We start from the raw sequence: 20,958 nt of genomic DNA, 5'->3' as shown, positions 1-20,958 counted from the left end.
TTCGTTTGAACTTTCTGAGCGTGTTTTTAATCCAAACATATCATATCTATATGTTTTTGGAATCAGGAACCGACAAGGAATAAGATGGAATTGTTTTTAAATCGATTTCGGAAATTTAATTTTAATCATAATTTTGATATTTTTAATTTTCAGAGCTTGTTTTTAATCCCAATATAACATATTTATATGTTTTTGGATCAGAAAATGATGAAGAATAAAATGAACGTAGTTTTGGATCGTTTTATAAAAAAATAAAATTTTAATTACAATTTTCAGATTTTTAATGACCAAAGTCATTAACTAATTTTTAAGCCTCCAAGCTGAAATGCAACACAAAGTCCGGCCTTCGTCGAAGATTGCTTTGCCAAAATTTCAATCAATTTGATTGAAAAATGAGGGTATGACAGTGCCGCTTCAACTTTTACAAAAAGCCGGATATGACGTCATCAAAGACATTTATCCAAAAAATGAAAAAAACGTCTGGGGATATCATGCCCAGGAACTCTCATGTCAAATTTCATAAAGATCGGTCCAGTAGTTTACTCTGAATCGCTCTACACACACACACGCACAGACAGACACATACACATACACCACGACCCTCGTCTCGATTCCCCCTCTATGTTAAAACATTTAGTCAAAACTTGACTAAATGTAAAAATGACTACACGCTGTGTAAAATCTGCTCCAGTGCGAATGAAAATGCCAGTATCTGTCATAATTTCTGTCCCGCACGCATCGCTGACACCGCATGCGGAAAGCAGCAATGGCGTCTGCTATACGAACGAGACAGCTCTGGCTATGATGAGAGATTCAAACGCTATTTCTTGAGATTCTCAACAAAACAAATGAACCTGACCCACATGATCTAATCTTCATTTTAAAAAATAGAAAATAAACTAACAAGAGGCGCAAAACAATCATAAAAAACGAAAACTTCTTTTCACGTTGGACTGTACCTAGATCTACTCTACCCATGAATTTGCCACTTAGTTGCGTTTTTTTCTGACAGAAAGGCATTTTTTTCGAATTCAATTTGTAAACATGACAAAATTATATTAGTGGTTTAAGTTCTACACGCTAAATAGTAAAAAAAGAGCCGTTGTAAAGCTCAAACTTACCTCAAAAGTTGTGGTATCATGTACCGTCTCGCACGTCTGTCGTCAACTTTGGCGCGGACCCCGCAACAACAAAGTTTTCCTGCGTCTAACCGCGAGCTCGATTGTACGAAAACACGTTTGCACCGTGTAACCCCCGCAGGGACTCCCTTATATTCATGCGCGAATGGGTTGAAAGATCGCAAGTTTGCCAGAAAATAGTTCTGCAATGTGCTCACACGTATCGCAAATTTTCGGACACCACTTGCAGATCTATCAGAACATCTCATTAAACTTGCTTTACAGACTCAACTTGAATCTCACTCAATCGCGATTAACGACATCGAATATTTTACTATGTCAGAGTAGAATTATCCATCCCCTGAAACAGTATGCACAAGTTATGTTTGGGCAAGGCGTTGAAGCTAAAAATAGGACACCATGCGTGACGTGCGAGACGATTGTTTCTACATTGTCAAATGCAACTAAGTTATTATCGAAAGATCGTTTGGGCGCATCGGGCGGGTGAAATCAAATTCATACACAGGAATTTGCAACAATTGTAGAAAAATGTGTTATCAAATGGGTAAATTTGAGGCATGTGTATGTGCAGAGATAGCATGTCACACTTTCGAATGGAAAAAAGTGGCGATTTCAGAGCTTCTACAGTGCAAAGCAAATCACAGAATTTACAAACGCTTTAGTTCTTGTTCACACTGTTCCTCCAAATAACACTGAAGACAACAAAACACATAAAAATAAAGGAAAGTAATTATGTTGTTGTTTATTTAAATGTTTTTGTACGCTGTCCCGACTGACCAGTTTCTAGGAGAGTGACCCTAATGCTTTTGTTAGAAGGAAATGCATTTATCTGTATTTTTACTGTGTTGTCATGAGGTATTTATGTGAAGGGTTTACTTGCGTTGGTTTGAAAGTTAAGCTAGTTTGAGAATAGCTTTATCTCTAAGGGTGTGCTTGCAAATCTCCATATTTTTGTTTACTTATGGTTTATTATTAAGACGATTACAGCGCACTGTGATTTTTCTTCGTCTGAGAAACAGATTCTGACAAGGTATTGATAACCTCTGTCTGCGCCATATATAATTAACAAACTGTTAAAATTGTCGACTTTCGTCTTACAGAGATATATCACCTACACATAAGTGAGAAAAAAAGTCAAATGTACCACAAGCAATCGTTGGACAAACCGAAGTAAGTACCAACTTATGAAAGACGGCTTAGAACGAGGATAGAATCAGGTATTCACCGGTAACTTCAGTGCAAGTCTGTGTTTATTGGTGTCGTACATGTATGTATTACCAGACTACCATGTGGTATTTTTCCAGAGGCTGGAAACATTGGATATTCTGAGCTATGTTGATTCACATTCACGCCTTTCTTTTGAAACAAATCTTATATTGACCTGTTTGATTCGCAGCCTAATGTCTGTGTACTTTATACATGATATGGAACCCAGATTACAACTACTGGAGGAAGAAAAGACGAAAAATAACACAGAAAAAAACCCAATCAAAACGACCATTGTTTCAAGATCAGTCTCGTCATCGCGATCCTGTACATTTTGAACATAATAATGTTCCAAGGTGAAAAGTTCATCGTTGTAACTTCAGTATACACTACTTCAAACACGAAGATAATTTATATGAATTCTTGTCCGAAGGCGTACAGTGACTTTTGATGTAACTGTAATGTAGTCTTCCTGCATAATGAATGGAATCAATTTATTCCGGCTGTGCGAATGTGTCATTGCATACTGATAGCCAATGCTTTTATAAGTTGAAAAGGAAATAAACAGTGGCAGAGAAAAGCAGATGGGGTTGGACGAAAAAAAGCGAAAGAAAAAAAGTGGATTGTTTGTGTGGTGCTAAACGGGGTTGGATAGAATGAAAAGGTAGAGGAAGAGAGATAAAATTTAGTGAATTGAAGAATTTCTTTTACGCTGTATTATTTAGTCATCGAAATTCCAGATTATTTCAGGTGTTTTTAAAGAACACTAAAACATTACAGCTTTTAAAAAAACCAAAAGTTTTTACGGGTAGGATTAATGTGAAGGTGAAAATGTTGGCACGCTGTACCGTGGACAACACTTCAGTTGAAATGTACAGCCATGCTTTTTGTTGCATCAATAGTCTGAATCATCACGACCCTAACAAAGTAACCTTTGTTGTTGTAATGTAAAGGACCACGTTTTTGTGTGGTATTAGATGGGTGTCTTTTCTCTCTACCAAGAAACATTGTGCTTTGCCGTGGCGCTTTGAGCTGTTTGTGTAATTAATAAGGAGTGTTAATGTTAGAGAAGCTCCAGATTATTTTTCACGGAAGAATACTTATTGACCGACTCGGACTGTATACATCTGGATGTGGCACCACGCTAGCCCCTCGGCTAGGTCGAGGTATTGAAGCAACAAATCATTCCCCCCCCCCTCACCCCCTTCAGAACTCACGAGAGAGCGTCTCTTTACATTCTTTAGGTCACTGGTATGTTCTGGCACCACTGACGTTAGAAGAGGGGAGTTGAGGGGATGAAGGGGGGGGGGGGGGGGGGGGGGTAAGAGGTTATCAATGATATGTGCTTGTATGGGAATGTGAACAGCGTAAAAGCATTACTAGTAAAAACACAGTGTAGACTTTTTACGAGATACACGAACTGCTTGAACCGGGTTGTAAAAGTCAGCCACAAGAGCTGCTTATGTATATATCTCTCTAAAATGGTTCCTGCAATGTACCGATCCTGAAGAGCAACATCAGTAAACATGAAGACTCATACTTTTAGGCACGAACGTCATTGGTGACTCCTAACACTGCCACAGCCTTGTTTTTCGAGAGACCCGAAGGCATCTTTAGTGTTCATATCCCCTCAGGTTTTGATGCCGACGCACAGTAAACAGTCCAGAGATATATTACGAGCCCCAGAGGCGATAAACCAGCGATTCCCCTTGCAAAGTGCGTTACATAAGCACCAGTGGAATCAAGCATTTGGTCAGTGATATGATTGTCCGATTTTATGCGAGGCTGTGAGTAACTGTAGGTACAGTGTAGGCTCCTTGTACCCAGTTGATAAGAAGGACAAATGAGGGTTTTATTGATAATTTCTGTATCTCTGAGGAGAGCTGCGTGTTTACTTTTCCCCTTGAGAGGAAGAACATCAATCCAGCTTATGGTAATGGTAGTGGCGGTTCAGAATCGAGGAGAAGCCTGGGGTTATGCGTGCATATAGATATTTGGGACGGTGTGGAAACCATGTAACCCAAATCTGTTACTCTGTTTGAGGCTCTTTTTCTAAAAGGATAGCAAACTGATTGCACAGATACCTGCACAACTGTGTGCAGTGGTGTGTTCAGTAAAGTAAAATGACTTTTGAGCAGTGTTGATTAACACGTTTCATTTTCGTTGTGTTTGGTTTTTATGACGGTCCCCCTGTGGGGCTCCTGTACTGTTGATGTTCACAATAATGGCCTTTTTTCTCTGTGTGTGTGTGTGTGTGTGTGTGTGTGTGTGTGTGTGTGTGTGTGTGTGTGTGTGTGTGTGTGTGTGTGTGTGTGTGTGTGTGTGTGTGTGTGATTTTTTGCTTGAAACGAGCGGATATGAGGAGACTTTTCTTAACAAAACAAACATGCCTGTAGCCTTCATAGGCTACTTATGTATATCTCCCTATACTGTAATAAACACGACCATTATGTTAATACATTTTTCTAACATATAAACACATCAGTTTTACATTTTTTTTTGGGGGGGGGGGATGTTTGATTGGTTTAATTTGGGTTTAGTTCAGTCACAGGATGCTCTCTTGAAGAAGATTAATCATTGTCGTTTGTACTGGCTTGTTAGAATAGGTACAGCTTAGTCTGCCAGTATGCTGGTTAAGAGGATTGGCACTACTATTTTCATGACATTAATTTTGTAGTAGGGAAGTTGTTTGGTGGTTTAGCTGGGATGATTAGAGGTATTTGACGAATACTTGTTTCAGAATTTGGGAACAAATTTTCCCATGATGACCGTGGAGCTAAAAAAAAGAGAAAAGTTTTTGTCTTAAGGTGAGCTAAGAATGCTGCCTCGTGTCGTGTACAGAAGAACTAGAAAGGTGACAGTGTTCCTCGGTCATAAGCCAGAGCGATCATATTAATGTTTGCATTGAGTTCTGAATTTTGTAGGAGCGTGTTATTCTTTATTCAGCTTGGCCAGTGTTCTGAAAAAAACTTTTCGAACACACTTCTTCTGACCCTGCTGTCAGCATGACGGCTGACAAAGCACTCGCACGTGCATCAACGTCTGCGATTAAACACCAGTACATGTAGGTCGCCAGTAATTCGTCATGCAGAGATCGAGACAATGAGGATGTTATTATACCGTTAGATTGTTTGGTTATATATCGACATAAACTGAACTTATTTTAGTTGCATTTCTGTGGGGATATTATTCTGAGGACCGGCACGGTTGGCCTAGTGGTGAGGCGTCCGCCCCGTGATCGGGAGGTCGTGGGTTCGAACCCCGGCCGGGTCATACCTAAGACTTTAAAATTGGCAATCTAGTGGCTGCTCCGCCTGGCGTCTGGCATTATGGGGTTAGTGCTAGGACTGGTTGGTCCGGTGTCAGAATAATGTGACTGGGTGAGACATGAAGTCTGTGCTGCGACTTCTGTCTTGTGTGTGGCGCACGTTAAATGTCAAAGCAGCACCGCCCTGATATGGCTCTTCGTGGTCGGCTGGGCGTAAAGCAAACAAACAAACAAACAAACAAAAAATTATTCTGAGGGATAATTGGGCAGGATTTAGCATTGTCTGCAATTAAACGCTCCGCCAGAGAGAGAAAATGTAAGTTTTACGCCCTCACGGCAAAGCCATTAGGGGCATGTTACACGCTCCGCCATCTCGGCAACCACTTATATACTTAGTCATTTTTCATGCAGAGATTGAGAAAATAATGAGGACGTTATCTTATCATTAGACTGTTTAGTGATCACGTCTTCATAATCTGAACTTTTTAGGTTGCAGTGCTGTGGTGGTAAATGTACTATTTTGGGGGACAATCAGGCCAGAGTGCGCGTATATTTACTCAGCTAGGAAGCAGTAATTATTGCCGTTGATCGATCGGAGCAGAGGAACGATGTAGTCTTATCGCAGAAATATGACGTACTCATGTAGCCTAAAGGCGGCCCTTAATTGAGCCCGAGGTCGACTTCGCGAAGTCTTTTTACCGAAAACTCAGTGCTAAAGCTTCGTGCGGCCAGCTTCGCGAAGTCCACTTCGCCCAGTTGAGGACAGGCTTAAGCTCGATTCCTTTTTACGAAGAGGCTTCATGGGCGACGTTCGAAGATGTTGCAGATCCGAAACCAACCGAAATAAAGTCATGTGCAGAAAGAGGGATTTTCGTAAAATTATGAAAGAAGTCCTTAGACATCTCAGGCTCCAGAGTAAATCAAATTTAAAATCAAATTTAAAATAAATCTTCAGGGAGAAAAAGAGTTCTCTCTCCACGCCTACCCATCACCACAACCTGCATGCCTTCCATACTTTTCCCCGACAAGTACATGACCCGTTGTGTCTAAAACTACCCGCACCTTGACATTGAAAAGACAAGTGGTTCGCCTTCATCTCAATACTTGACATACTGCTCTCTTCTCGTGTACAATTTGAGAGTTGAATACGTAATTAGTTTAAAGCTTAAAACGCGGTCCGAACTGATAAGTCAGTCAGCGTTTCCCACATCCAGATAATCGGTTTGCCTTGGAATCTTAGCCTTCTTCGTTCTTGGTTTGGAGAGTCAAGAACAATCATCGAATCTCGGCACTTCAAGAAGAGCTTTTTTTTTTAGAAAGAAGTCTAGTAAACTTAGTTGGACACACCCTTTTTAAGGATCATCGATCCAAGATACACGATGGTAATCAGTCACAACGGTAGTTATTTGTGAACCCCAGGTGTTTTGTTTACGCTCTCGGGCCCTCCTCCGCAGTGACATTGCTCATTTTTCAGGGTAGGACTATAGTTACTTTGTAAGGCTGGAAGCTATAACGAAGTCAAGCTGGCGCCAGACTGATAAGAGTGCTGGAACTTATGAAGAGACCTGAAGGCTAGATCATCGAAACCGAAGGTTTGGTAGGGGGAGGGGAGGGGGGGGGAAGAGAGATTGGGAGGTTCGAAGCTGGATGAGCTGCTTTAGTCATGATCTAAACTATGAATAAAATAGTATAGCAGTCCGATCCTACTTGCAGAGAGAGAGAGAGAGAGAGAGAGAGAGAGAGAGAGAGAGAGAGAGAGAGAGAGAGAGAGAGAGAGAGAGAGAGAGAGAGAGAGAGAGAGAGAGAGAGAGAGACAGACAGACAGACAGACAGACAGACAGACAGACAGACAGAGACAGACAGAGAAAGACAGAGACAGAGAGACAGAGACAGAGACTGGGGGGGGGGGGGGAGAGAGAGAGAGAGAGATTGGGAGGGTCGAAGCTGGATGAGCTGCTTTAGTCATGATCCAAACTATGAATAAAATAGTATAGCAGTCCTAACTATGAATAAAATAGTATAGCAGTCCTACTTGCAGAGAGAGAGAGAGAGAGAGAGAGAGAGAGAGAGAGAGAGAGAGAGAGAGAGAGAGAGAGAGAGAGAGAGAGAGAGAGAGAGAGAGAGAGAGAGAGAGAGAGAGAGAGAGAGAGAGAGAGAGAGAGAGAGAGAGAGAGAGAGAGAGAGAGAGAGAGAGAGAGAGAGAGAGAGAGAGAGAGAGAGAGAGAGAGAGAGAGAGAGAGAGAGAGAGAGAGAGAGAGAGAGAGAGAGAGAGAGAGAGAGAGAGAGAGAGAGAGAGAGAGAGAGAGAGAGAGAGAGAGAGAGAGAGAGAGAGAGAGAGAGAGAGAGAGAGAGAGAGAGAGAGAGAGAGAGAGAGAGAGAGGGAGAGGGAGAGGGAGAGGGAGAGAGAGAGAGAGAGAGAGAGAGAGAGAGAGAGAGAGAGAGAGAGAGAGAGAGAGAGAGAGAGAGGCGTGCATTTGCAAACCTATGCATAAATTGGACACTGATTGATGTCTACAGTAACTCCGAGGAAAACATATGTGATACAATCTTACTGAATGATTAAACTTCTGTTATTTGTCAACTATACTGTTAAGTGCATTATATTCTCTATTATAAATTGATGCCCGCACAATCCCAAAAACGTATGAGAACTAACAGCGACATCAGGATCGATCATTGACACTGAAGCTGTCATGTTCTGCCAGAATGAGTGTAGCATTATGCTGTTACTGCTGTCTCTGTCACAGATTTGACATTTCTAGGGGCCACAGGTTTACAAATCTTTGTCACTTTCGATAGCACCCGAGGCCAAAAGGAGTTGCCCAGGAAAAAGAAAAGCCACGGATGTTAAGATCGGGCAAGCGGAGTTACAGGGTTCACCAGTATAAATAGCCTGTCAACCCTCGACAGGTGTATTACAGAGCAGGGGACAGCAGAAATGCCGTGCGGTGACGCAGCCAGGGCCGAAATAGCCGCTCGGGAGACAGATGACCCATCCATCCAGCTTTCAGGAAGAAAAAGACAAACTGTCTCCCAGCAATCAGTATGCAACGGTCCGGTAGTTGTCTTGTCAGTTTGGGCTGCAGCGTTGTTGGCGTGGGACTGAAGGACACTCATGACTGACTCTTGTCTGTGTGCTCGCTGCAGATGTGCTGGTGTGAATTATTCGTGTGTGTCTTTGCAGTTTCAGTTTGAATTGAACAGTTTTATGTGACTTTGCTGTTTCATTTTGATTTGAAAAGTTTTGTGTATCAGGCCTATACAATTTTGATTGTGGGTTGTGGAATCGGTTCTGAAGTATACTTTTAGCTGCGTTGCAGGCAAAGAGTAGAGACAAATTCGGAGCCTGGACAAGTAGTGAAATATATAGTAGACCCGTTGTGTTTTGTGTGTGAATGGTGTGGTTTAGTTACAGTTTCATTCTATAATGGTTGTGCGTAGTTTCAGGTTCATGGTTTTTGTTATGGAGGTTGGTATTAGTTCTGAAAGTGTCTGTTTAGTTGCGCTGCAGGAGAAAACAAGTGGAGACAAATTGTGAGGATCGATCTCTCGAAACATATATACAGCAGACTTTTATTTTATATTTGTGCATTCATTTACGCAACATTTATGTTGTTTGTCTGTATTCTTTGTGTTCAGAGTGAGGTACTGTGCCGCCTGTGCGTGTTTGTTTTGGCTACAAAAGAGACTGTAAGGTTTAGAGTATCCTGCAGTACTCTGTCTGAAACATTGTTCATACTGTTCAGTGTGCGCAGGCATTCGGCGTCCACCAGGGCATAATTGGGCAGAGTCCACTTCCGTTGGATGGCAATTTCCCGGGACTGTCAAAGGTCGTTGAACACATTTTACCCTGTTGCTGGATTAGGCTTGATCTGACATTTTGGTTGTACCTTTTGAACCCATGTATTTTCATAATTTTAATGTTATAATCTTTCTTGTTAGAGTTCATGATTGTTCAAAGCTAACTTCCATTAGATGCAATTTTCCGGGTCCGTCATAGTTCATTGAACAGATGTTTCTCCATGTCTGGCTGTGGTTTGACTCGAATTTATGGTAGTACTGTCTTTGGTAGTATTATTTCATGTTCATAATCTTTCATTCTGGTTAAATATTTTAAACGTGATTTATCAGATGTTTCTGACAGTTTCACTTGAATTTGAATTTCTGTGTAAATGCAACCAAAAATAAACACCAGTTGAGAATGCTTCATTTTGAAGTCAGAACTCAAAACCAAGATTCTAATGTTTTGATACAAATATAGTTATGGCGTATGCTGGTTGGGGCCAATTTCTTTTAACAATGTTAGCTTTGCGGGGAAAACAAAAGCGTTGGAGTGAGTCGGTGGGACGGGGACGGGTTACAGGACAAAGACCTGGTCAGAACTTAAGAAAGCCTTGACCCCTGAGTCTGTTGTGGCCTATTCTTGACAAAGCCTTCCATCAAGATGCACGTGTCCGCCACTGAAGTTTGGACGAAAAGGGGGGTTTCTATTCTGAGGTGCAACTTTCTGTAACGGACAAAATCCCCTTCTTATTTGAGGAGGTTTACGCCCACGCTTTCTCAGGGTCCAGCCAAACCGCCCACTGCGCCGAAGCCATGTTCCTCGGAACAAATCTTTCTATAAAAAGCTTGGACTTCAGGGACCTTCAATCCTTCCATGTCAACATGAGCTTCTGTTTTTGCGTGGGGTGGGGGTGTGGGAGGGCAACGCGGAACAAGTGTCTTCATTTTCTTTTTTTGTCGCTTCTGTTGTTGTTTTTCCGTATTCGTCTTGCCGTGCAACCTCAAATCGTGCCGCCGTTAAAAGGAATCCAAGGTTTCGCACGATGTTCCCAGTTCTGTTTTTAGCCCGTTGCCCGGTCAAGAAGACGTTGTCTGTGTCTATAGACAAAGTTCCTTTTTTTTTAACGCTTATCCTCACTCCATTGGGGTCCAACAGAACCGGCCATGGAGCTGCGGGGGTGGGAGATGGGGTTGGGGTGAGAAAGAGAGAGAGAGAGAGAGAGAGAGAGAGAGAGAGAGAGAGAGAGAGAGAGAGAGAGAGAGAGAGAGAGAGAGAGACAGACAGACAGACAGACAGACAGAGACAGACAGACATACAGACAGACAGAGTGAGACAGACAGAGAAGCCGAGAGAGAGAGAAGCCGAGAGAGAGAGAGAGAGAGAGAGAGAGAGAGAGAGAGAGAGAGAGAGAGACAGAGAGAGACAGACAGACAGAGAGAGAGAGAGAGACACACAGACAGAGAGAGAGAGAGATTGAGAGACAGACAGACAGACAGACAAACAAACGGGCAGACATCCAGGCACACGGACAGACAGACAGAAAAAAAGAGATTCTCCCCATCTCTTCATTGTGGTAGGGAACGCAGTAGCTAGAAAAAGAGTTTAGAAGAACAAGAGACTTGGGAACAGAGGGAGAGAAAAAAAGACCTTACTTTGCTGACCTGTGGCCTACAATGTCTAGCGTAATGACGACAACGAGGCCGGGAGAGGCCAGGAATAGATGGCCGCCTTTGAAATCGGGTCCCCTATTAGACACAGTCATCTCAGTCTCCTGCACAGGCGCATGTTCATGTTGTTTACATGGTGCTTGATCAGCGTACGGTCTTTTGTCAGTGGTCTTTGGCCTTTGTCGCTGGAAGGTACGATGCAAGGGGTCTTTTGTCAGTGGTCTTTGGCCTTTGTCGCTGGAAGGTACGATGCAAGGGGTCTTTTGTCAGTGGTCTTTGGCCTTTGTCGCTGGAAGGTACGATGCAAGGGGTCTTTTTTCTGCGTTTGGCGAGTTTTTGTCTGACAGAAAAGTCTCATTTTAAAAGTGTTGAAGACAGCCTGCGTGCAACAGAGGTCCAAGAAAAAAAGTTTCATTTTTAGGCTTTTGAAGCGCATGACGACAAGCAGATTGTTCGGACATTTCACTGCGGTTCTAGAGTTCGTGTTTACTTACAAGCTGAATGTTGGACTCGCACATGTATACGCACACGCAGACATGCATATCACAGCATTGTAATATTTTTCATTAACGCAATATTCATTTTCTCCACATGGAAACCTGTCGAGTCTCGGGACTTCGAATGTCAGAAACGTCCGAATCTCATATCAACAACAATAACGACAATTATGTCAATGAAACGAAGCTTATGCATGAAACAACGAATAAGGTAGCTTACTGGCTGCGACGGGAACAAGCACGTTTGCCGAGGAAAAAGTAATATTTTACTGCAATTGTCCACGGTGGAAAACCCACAAAACGGCACTCCAACAGGCAGTGTTTGATATTACGTCCAGTTGCATGCATTTTCCCGTTGGGTTTCCCAGTCCCACGTTTCCCTCAGGCTTCAGTTATGACGACTGAACTGATATATTTAGCACTGCATGATACTGAATGGCAATACCACTGCATCAGAGAGTTGTATGATTAGTACCCGCGTCAATTCAGACACTGATACAACCGAATCACAGAGAGAGAGAGAGAGAGAGAGAGAGAGAGAGAGAGAGAGAGAGAGAGAGAGAGAGAGAGAGAGAGAGAGAGAGAGAGAGAGAGAGAGAGAGAGAGAGAGAGAGAGGGCAGAGAGAGAGAGAGAGAGAGGGCAGAGCCTGAGGCAGACAGACAGACACATAGACACACAGAAAGACTGTGACAGACAGACAGACTGACCAGAGAGAGACAGACTGAGAGACAGAGACAGACAGACGAATGAATGCCATCTAAACCTGACGGGTATTTCCTCATTTTGAAATTCTTACATTTCCGCACTGAGCATGGTTATGCATTGATTTGAAAGAAGGATATTTCCTGTACTATGTGTATCAGTTTCAAAACCGGAAAGTTGCTTTTTACCTGTGTAACGGCTTATGGGGTAAAGAGAATAGTCATTATTTCAGAGTCAGAATAACAAAATGCAAAGTGAGATAACAGGCTGAGCAAACAGCAGTCTGCCGCCTGTTCGTTCAGTGCAGTAACGGTTGGAGATGTCGAACAAGTTTTTCTTCTGTGTTTTTTTAATTTTTAAATGTGTAGTGTAGTGTAAAGCTGAGTGGAACGAATGCATTGGTGTGGTAAAACAGAAAGGCCATGTGAAAAATGCTCGTCTCAAGTCGACACCGACACCGACTCTCAGTCACACATAAAGTTGTCGCAGCTAGCAGAGCAATACGAATGGAGAGAGTAAGAGAGACAGAGAGAGAGAGAGAGAGGAGAGAGAGAGAGAGAGAGGAGAGAGAGAGAGAGAGAGAGAGAGAGAGAGAGAGAGAGAGAGAGAGAGAGAGAGAGAGAGAGAGAGAGAGAGAGAGAGAGAGAGAGAGAGAGAGAGAGAGAGAGAGAGAGAGAGAGAGAGAGAGAGAGAGAGAGAGAGAGAGAGAGAGAGAGAGAGAGAGAGAGAGAGAGAGAGAGAGAGAGAGAGAGAGAGAGAGAGAGAGAGAGAGAGAGAGAGAGAGAGAGAGAGAGAGAGAGAGAGAGAGAGAGAGAGAGAGAGAGAGAGAGAGAGAGAGAGAGAGAGAGAGAGAGAGAGAGAGAGAGAGAGAGAGAGAGAGAGAGAGAGAGAGAGAGAAGGGGGGGGGGGAGGGGGGGGGGGGGAGAAAGAAATAATAAGTTGTCAGAAAGGCCGTGGTCGCTGAGTATCACCATAAAGTTTTCGTCGCAGCTAACATGGCCAAAAAAAATTCCAACTCGTGAAGGAGGCGGCTGAGTAATTACTACAGAACGGCGTAAGTGCTTGGTTGTATCAGTGCAATGCTGGCATTGGCACTGGGGAAAAAATAGACTCCTCTTTCCCGTCAGTGCCCTCTTTTGCCCCTCACCATCTGATTGCCAGAAACGGGCACTTGATATCGGGGACTCGCCTTCAGTGCAGTGTAGCCCACATCGTTGCTGAGGAGAGGACGTGTTCCAGTTTCCAGCGTGCCGAAAAATACAGTGGTGTAGGGAAACTGGAGTCTGAAGAAAATAGTGTAAAGAAAATAGAGTGTAGAGAAAGTAGCCGGTTTCTTTGCAGATGGAGATCTATGGTTTAGCATTGTTTCTAGGAAGAGAAAGGGGGTGTTAAAGTTCAGAGGAGGATTTGTTTTGATGAAAGGACGTGTTCCAGTTTCCAGCGTGGTGAAAAATACAGTGATGTAGGGAAACTATAGACAATAGATAGAGTGCAGACAAAACTAGTCTTGTAGCCGGTCATTGTGTTGATGGAGATCTATGGTGTAGCATTGTTTCTACGAAGAGACTGAAAGGGTGTGTTAAAGTTCAGACGAGGATTTGTTTTGATGTGAAGTTGCTGCAGTGTTTGTTCAGTCTGTTAGGAAGTGTTGTCTGCCTGAAGGAAGTGTTGCCTGCCTGTTTTGCGTCAGGATGTAACTTGTGAAGTATGTTCGTTTTTAAGGGATTGCATTTTTGTGTGAATCTATATATATGTCAAACCGGCCCTCGCGAATAAGGTATTGTGTATTAAGTTTACCTATACTCGTGCAACAGATTGTAACTTGAACCTGTCTTTGCAATTTGGCTTCTGTTTGTACTAGTAGGAAAACTAGTTTTGTCGGAAGAGTGTTTTGCCGGGAAATGTCACGGAACAGCACAACTTCGGGGAGCCTGCTTTCCAAATTCTGGTTTGTGTTCTGTTGGGTTTCGCCACAGCTAAACCTACAGTTCTGTACTGTACGGAAATTCTCTGTTTGGGTTTCACTACGGTTGAGCAGTTCTGTATTGAACGGAAATGTGCAGTTGTTTATCGAGTCTGGTGACAGCCGAATGTCAGTCAGTTTCAGCCGGATGTGATCCGGCAGTCAGTGGCGGTAGACGGCTTTGACTCAGCTTTTCTATGGTAGGTCATAGTAAACTGGTTTAGTCTGTGGCAAGGCGTGCTGACTTCTAGCTACCTTGGCCGAGGTGCACGACAAAGTTACCAACCGGATGGGAGCCAGCCGTGGTGTTGGATTGGTTGACATTGAGATTTGTTGTGATTTCAACGAATCAGACCCCGCGGTTTTTTCTCACCCGTTTGGGTGGCACCCACTTTCGCTTCGTGCACCTCAAGCCCTGTTTTCCTCTTTCACCTGTAGGGTAGCACTGTCCTCAGTCAACGGCAATTACTTCAGTGGGAGTAATTACTAACGTCGCGCGGTGTGGCCAGCTTTAATGCTAATTGCTGCTACTTGTGTTGAGCGTTTGAGCTTACATCTGCACTTGGCGAAATGTGACTGAAGCCTACGGGTCGGTGTGATTATAGTAACTGTTAAGTAATTCCTGCAAGCGGATATTGACAAGTTAAACCACTCTATGATTGATTGATCCGGCGGCCACTGAGTCGAGTTGGGCCAGCTGGGTTTGCTATCGTTGTGAACTTTAACAGATGAACGCCTGGACGCGAGTACGACATGTGTTGAAACTGTTCAATAACGGCGAAACGTGCGTATAAGTGGACGTCTCAACTTTACAGGATAATATTTCATTCAAGTCTCGGCCCCAGTGCAAGTGGTTGAGCTTACTTCTGATATATATCCCTGCCGCCTGCGTTTGGGACCTACAAAGCTCCGGGGCGATGGAAGTGTGTTGACATTAAACCATGGTGTAAATACTAGTGTTGCGTGGTCAAATACTGCATACAGCGGCCTCTTTACCTACTCTACCAGGCCTCTGCCTCTCCCTCTATGTGTAACTCTTGTGTCGCTGTTGAGAGGCACGCATTAAATCAAGGGGGGGACTCAGTCTACTCTCCCCACTCCCTCCCACTCCCTTCTCCCTGCACCTTCATTGACTGATCCCCTTCTAGGACCCCTCCTCCCTCTCATCTCCTCCTACCCTCCTTCTCGGCCCCTTCTTCATTGATTAAGACCCGTCTTGTGTCCGGGGTGAGATGAGACTGAGAGATGGCCCTGCTCCTCTGAAGGCTCTCTCCCTTCCTCCGTCTCGAGCCCTCGGAATATAGCACGGCTCTCTCCCTCTCAGTGTCGCTTGGCGTTTCTGTGCAAACAACGATTCAATACACATTCACTATTATGAAGACGTGTTGGCGAGCCTTGCATTTTGGATAATCTGTTGCTGAGAAATGTTGTTGTTGTGCTGAGAGGTGCTCGGTTTGTGTTCTTTACAGTAGGAGAAGTTTATGTGAAGCACTGCATTTAAGCTGACATTTCATTTCAATTATACAGGGACAACAGTGAAAGACGAATACCGACTGTGAGTTATTTCATGTACAAAGGAGATTCGTTATATATATGCAGAGACACGCAGTTACAGAGCATGTGACCTTTAATTCAAATTTTAAGCCACAGTCGAATTGGCTATTTCATATTAGTCACTTTTCTGTCAACGGCCGAAGCCCGAACTATAGTTGCACCAGTACAGGCAATTGGACTACTTTAGTCATTGGAGTGCGTGATACCAAAAGATCGAAGAATGAAAAGTGTCTGTGGTTTTCCTGAGTGATGCGCTAGTTGCTTACACCACCAGGCAAGTGATCTACAATCGATGGCTGTCTGGAATCAGACAATTCCTCTGCAGAACGTTCAGCGCCAGAGGGGGTAATGGAATTGGATTCTAAGACAGTCCTGTTCTCGACGCCTTCGAACGGCCAGAATCACACCGCCAGAACCCCCATGGAAATCGACCACGCTTTCGGAGAGAGTGCATCAAACCCCTTAAAATCGTCCAGCACACAGATTGTAGACTGCAAAGCAAGCGAGCCAGCGAAACTATTAGCAGGAGTTGCCCATCTCAACAACACCGCGCCCCATAACTCGAGTGTAAACAGCATTCGTAACGGTACAGAAAAACCGGGAAGTTTGAGTTTCATTGAATCAGCGGCAGCCACCGTGACAATGGACAAGACAGCGAAACACGCACAGGGGGAGGCGGGTGGCCCTACCCCTACCATGGACCCGCCTCTAGCTTGCACCCCAGACGATGAAGACATCCCTGTGTTCACATTGTGCCCCGCTGCAGAAGACTGTCTAGCTCGAGAAGAAGGCGACTTTCTAACTGGGATCCCTAGAGGCAGTGGCAGTGGCTACGTTCTTCAGAAAGGGCTCAGCGTGGAGAGTTGCATAGCTCGAGAAATAGGACCTCACCGTGAACTTGGACTCGATCAGAGTGAGGGGGGCGGACCTCATCAGGAAGCTGGACTTGATCGAAACATCAGCTGTGGTGGTAGACGTGCTAGAGGGAGTACAGGAAGCGACAGTGGCGTTGGTGGTGAATATGCAAGACTCGAGAGTGCAGACAGTGGCGTTGGGTTTAGCAGTGGTGGGAGCTGGTCTCGCCACAGCAGCAGCGGCAGCACGGGTAGCGGGGAGGGTATGCCAGTGCCAGTGACCAGGTCCAAGCCCGTGCTGCTGAAGCGCAACTCCTCCACCCTGCAGCCCATCAGCGAGGAGGAGATGCTGGACATTATGGAGCGCACGGACATGCAGCAGTTCATGTCCAGCATGCCGCCCTGCCAGTGTGACGCCTGCATGCTCAACGGGGACCATGATGGCGGGGGCGGTGGGGAGGCTGGTGCTGACGGTACTGGAGCTGGAACTGAAAAGTCCAGGACGCATCCTCCGCTCAAAAGGGTAAATTGTGTTTGATTTTTTGTTTGGTATGGTGTGGAGTGGCTGTGGCGTAGACTAACCAAGGAGTAGATGGTGGTGTGAGGACCAGTATGTTGGTTATAAATTAAATACTGGGACGCGCGCGCGCGCGTGTGTGTGTGAGTGTGTGTGTGTGTGTGTATGTGTGTGTGTGTGTGTATGTGTGTGTGTGTGTGTGTTGTCTTGCTTCACGCGTATGTGCGTGGATACCTACGCACCTTGCTTTTCGGATTTGCGACTGTAAGATTGGATTGCATTTAATGTTTCTTGTACAGTGTGACCATCGTCCGAAAGGACTGTTCACTGCCATTCTAACACTCACGGTGCATGCATTCATCTTTCTGTCATCAGCTGTCTTCATATGATTTTAGACCTTTTCCTTGAACTTTTTACCCAGTTGAACATTTTGTCATTTTTGCTTGATTATATATTGATGTTTGCTTGCATACTCATTCCTGGCATATTTTGGACTAACCTGGTACTGAAAGGTGATGACTGAAAAATGTTATGCATACGTGTATGATAATGGTTGGAAAGTATTGATGGTTTCTTCTTTAAATTCCATGTACAGTGTTAACAAGTTTATGCAAAAGTATTAGTAATTATATATACACAGTGGTATAAACGATAAATACTCTGTTTTTTAATTGTTTGTGCCTTATTTTAAGAAATGCTTGTCTATGTCTAGTCAAGTTATGCAAAAGTGCAAATAGTTTACAAAACCATTTTGTCGGACCGAAACATGCACAACCTTCGTTGAATATTATTTAAAAGCGACCATATTTCATGATCGCACGCTGTTTTATGCTTTATGCGTGGGAACAACTACACTATCGCTACTTGCATACACATGTCGGAAGTATTTCATTTTAACTTGTTCTGTTTCGAAAGCTTGTTTTTTTTACACTTCCCCGCTCATATACGCGGCATGCCTCCACACAATAAAGAATGGGGTGTAAAATTCAGCCTTGAGCAAAACAAGGACTGCTTTGTTTGCTTTGGGGTTACAAAAAACAAAAAAACACGTTTCTCTCTTACGAGCCCCGTCGACTTACTTGGCGCATATTATTTCCTGCAGATGTTGCTGGCAAACATACAGTTTAAAATCTCATTCCGAAAAACATATATATTTGTATACCTGGGCGTTGCGTTTGTTTGGCTAGATAAGGGATGTGAACTTGAGATTTTGTGTATTTGCCAAGTATGTATAATGTATATATATGCGTCTCGAGATGCAGAATTCTGTGCACTGATAAACGACTGCGTGCGCTTGTGACGTGAATGGTACAGACACAGGTGTTGACTGAACCGTTCCGGTGCAAGCGCGCTTTCCAGATACACAACCATACACACTGTCACTGCATGCATACGCGCACACAAGTGCTGTCGTGTTCTTTACTTCTGATTTGAAAACAGAGCGCTTTAACTTTGAGCTTAAAATGAAAGAGTTGTTTTGCGTTCCGGCTTAAGTTGTTCGCACGTTTAACAAGAGGCGAAGCCTTCAAGGCTCACGTAAGAAATCGACAAACAGTAACACAAACTCAATCACTCCGTCACACATACACACACACACACAGTAAGCATTGGTGACACTGTGCAAGAAAGAGAGACACTAGATCTAGATCTGTCTGTCTGCATGTAGCCTACTTACAGACACGACTGCCAAATAGTCTCGGCCCGCTCAAAATAACAATGACCGAGACATTCCTTCGCGTGACGTCTAACCCTCTTACGCCATAATGTGACGTCTTCAAATGACGAAATGTTAAAGTTTCTACCACAGACATACACACGCACGCACGCACATACGCACATACGCACATACGCACGCACGCACAGACAGACAAAGTTACGATCGCATAGGCTACACTTCGTGAGCCAAAAATATAATGAAGTGTGTGTAGCTGAGTTTGTGCAATAAACCAAAAATTCATGCATACAGGACTTAAGGAAGCAATTGCAAGAAAATGCGAGCATTTTGGCCAGCAATAGCGTTCAGCGTGACTATTGAACACCCCCTCCTTACCCCCCCCCCCCCCCTCCTCTTGATCTCTCTGTTATCTAACAATGTCCATTTGATTTATTGCAGTACGCACCACATCAGTCATTGTGTATAGTTGACGTAGTTTTACAAGTGCTTTCCCCCTTGGTTTTGGCAATGGTGTTCAAAATAGATCTATCTTACGGCGACAGCTTGTTAATACTATCAAGTGTCTGACCTTTTTTTCTCAAGTGCACTGATATTTTCTGAGACGGGTAGAAGAAGAAATAGATGGTGTAAGTAGGCTCGTGTAGATATCTGGCAAATAGTTCGGTACTGGAAAAACTGCGACGAATCCTGCTTCAACTCTAGAAAGAGAGAGGAGGCGTTGTTCTACACCAAAATGTGTGTCAGTAGAAACTGGACAGCGTGCTCTATCTCTTCTGAAACAGTCCAGGGAGTGTTTCAAATCGTTATGTGAATGTAGGAATCACATTAGGACTAAAAGTAGCATTGCTAAAGGTATGCATACATTAGAACATGAAAAAAATAAATCATACACGTATACATTTAGAAATCAACTTCTGTGCTCGTTTTTCGGGTTGTTTCTATATATTTAGGTCGACTTTCTTGGTACTTTGTAAGACACAGTATTTTCCAGTTAGTCTTTCCGTCTTAAATAGCGCAGTGGGCAATTTTTGCTTCCATTGAGGCAGCTTTCTAGCATGTTGTCATCAGACTGTATAGAGAGAGCCCTTTCTCTCCGTCAAATGAAAGGTAGTCTTGAAATGTTGGTAAATTTTCAAATGTTAACAGTGAATGTGAAAGAAGAAAAGTTAATAAGAAGGGAGGGGGTGGGGTGGCCGTTAACCGAGAAGGGGGGGGGGGAGGGGGGGATCCGCTGTTGTGTGTGACTTAACACACAGCTACAACGAGCATTGATTTAGCCACGGCTATCATTGACACGCGAACTCGTAGAGTGCTTTCCGATGACGTATGTAGGCTGCAGTGTAGGTATCGAGTTTACTCACCGAAACACCGTCGAGAATTTGACCCAGTGTCACCTAAAGCTCGCATAGCGTGTAATCGATGAGGTATTTATAGCCAGGATTAGGTAGATAAAGTGGGCCGAATGTTTGGGCGGTGGTGGTGGGGTATGTGTGTGTGTGTGTGTGTGTGTGTGTGGGTGGGTGTGTGCGTGCGTGTGTGTGTCACAGTGTGTGTGTGTGTGTCACATTGTGTGTGTGTGTGTGTGTGTCACAGTGTGTGTGTGTGTGTGTGTGTGTGTGTGTGTGTGTGTGTGTGTGTGTGTAGATTTGATTCTATTGTGTGATCAAGCCACCTGTAGTTGATGTGATCAATCGTGGATCATTTGTTTTTGTAAGTCTACACGCCACCACACGGACAGATTAAAGAGGCCGAGACTGAAACCAACTTATGTATATATATAGGGTGTCTAAAAAAAAGTACCCAAGAAGACATTGAAACATCAGTATCGAGAAATGGAAAAGCTAATATGATTGTAAGCTAACACGCTAAATGTACCCCAGACCAAGAAACCTACAACAACTTACTGAAGGCAAACATTCTCAGAGAAATCCAGAACATCCCACGGGAAACATTCCCCAATGTAATGAACAATATGGCAATGAGGATGCAGTCTGTCATTGGAAAACGGGGTGGCTACATTGATCACGTGGTGTGAAGAAACAGACGATCTCAACTGAAAGCTGTTAACTGGGGACAAAACTTCTGTGAACGGACTACAATGTCGCACAAAAATGATTGCAATAAAGTTACT

The 20,958-nt window shown here is 43.8% G+C and overlaps 1 protein-coding gene across 4 annotated transcripts in view; it reads left to right on the top strand.

Moving 5' to 3' along the window:
* LOC138951826 (inositol-trisphosphate 3-kinase C-like) overlaps positions 1–20,958 on the top strand; it is a 136,154-nt gene that overhangs the window by 40,466 nt on the left and 74,730 nt on the right. Inside the window, exon 1 of one of the 4 annotated variants that reach the window (XM_070323380.1) lies at positions 13,187–17,158. The exons of the other annotated variants lie outside the window; for them this stretch is intronic. Coding sequence (XP_070179481.1) covers positions 16,130–17,158 — 1,029 coding nt within the window. The 5' untranslated portion in view covers positions 13,187–16,129. Of the gene's footprint in view, positions 1–13,186; positions 17,159–20,958 lie in introns of those variants that run through there. 4 annotated transcript variants of the gene reach the window in all.

This window comes from Littorina saxatilis, linkage group LG17 (assembly GCF_037325665.1).
Source record: "Littorina saxatilis isolate snail1 linkage group LG17, US_GU_Lsax_2.0, whole genome shotgun sequence".
Classification (NCBI taxonomy): domain Eukaryota; kingdom Metazoa; phylum Mollusca; class Gastropoda; order Littorinimorpha; family Littorinidae; genus Littorina; species Littorina saxatilis.
Note: the sequence above shows the minus strand (reverse complement) of the source record. Positions and strands in the feature narration are given on the sequence as shown.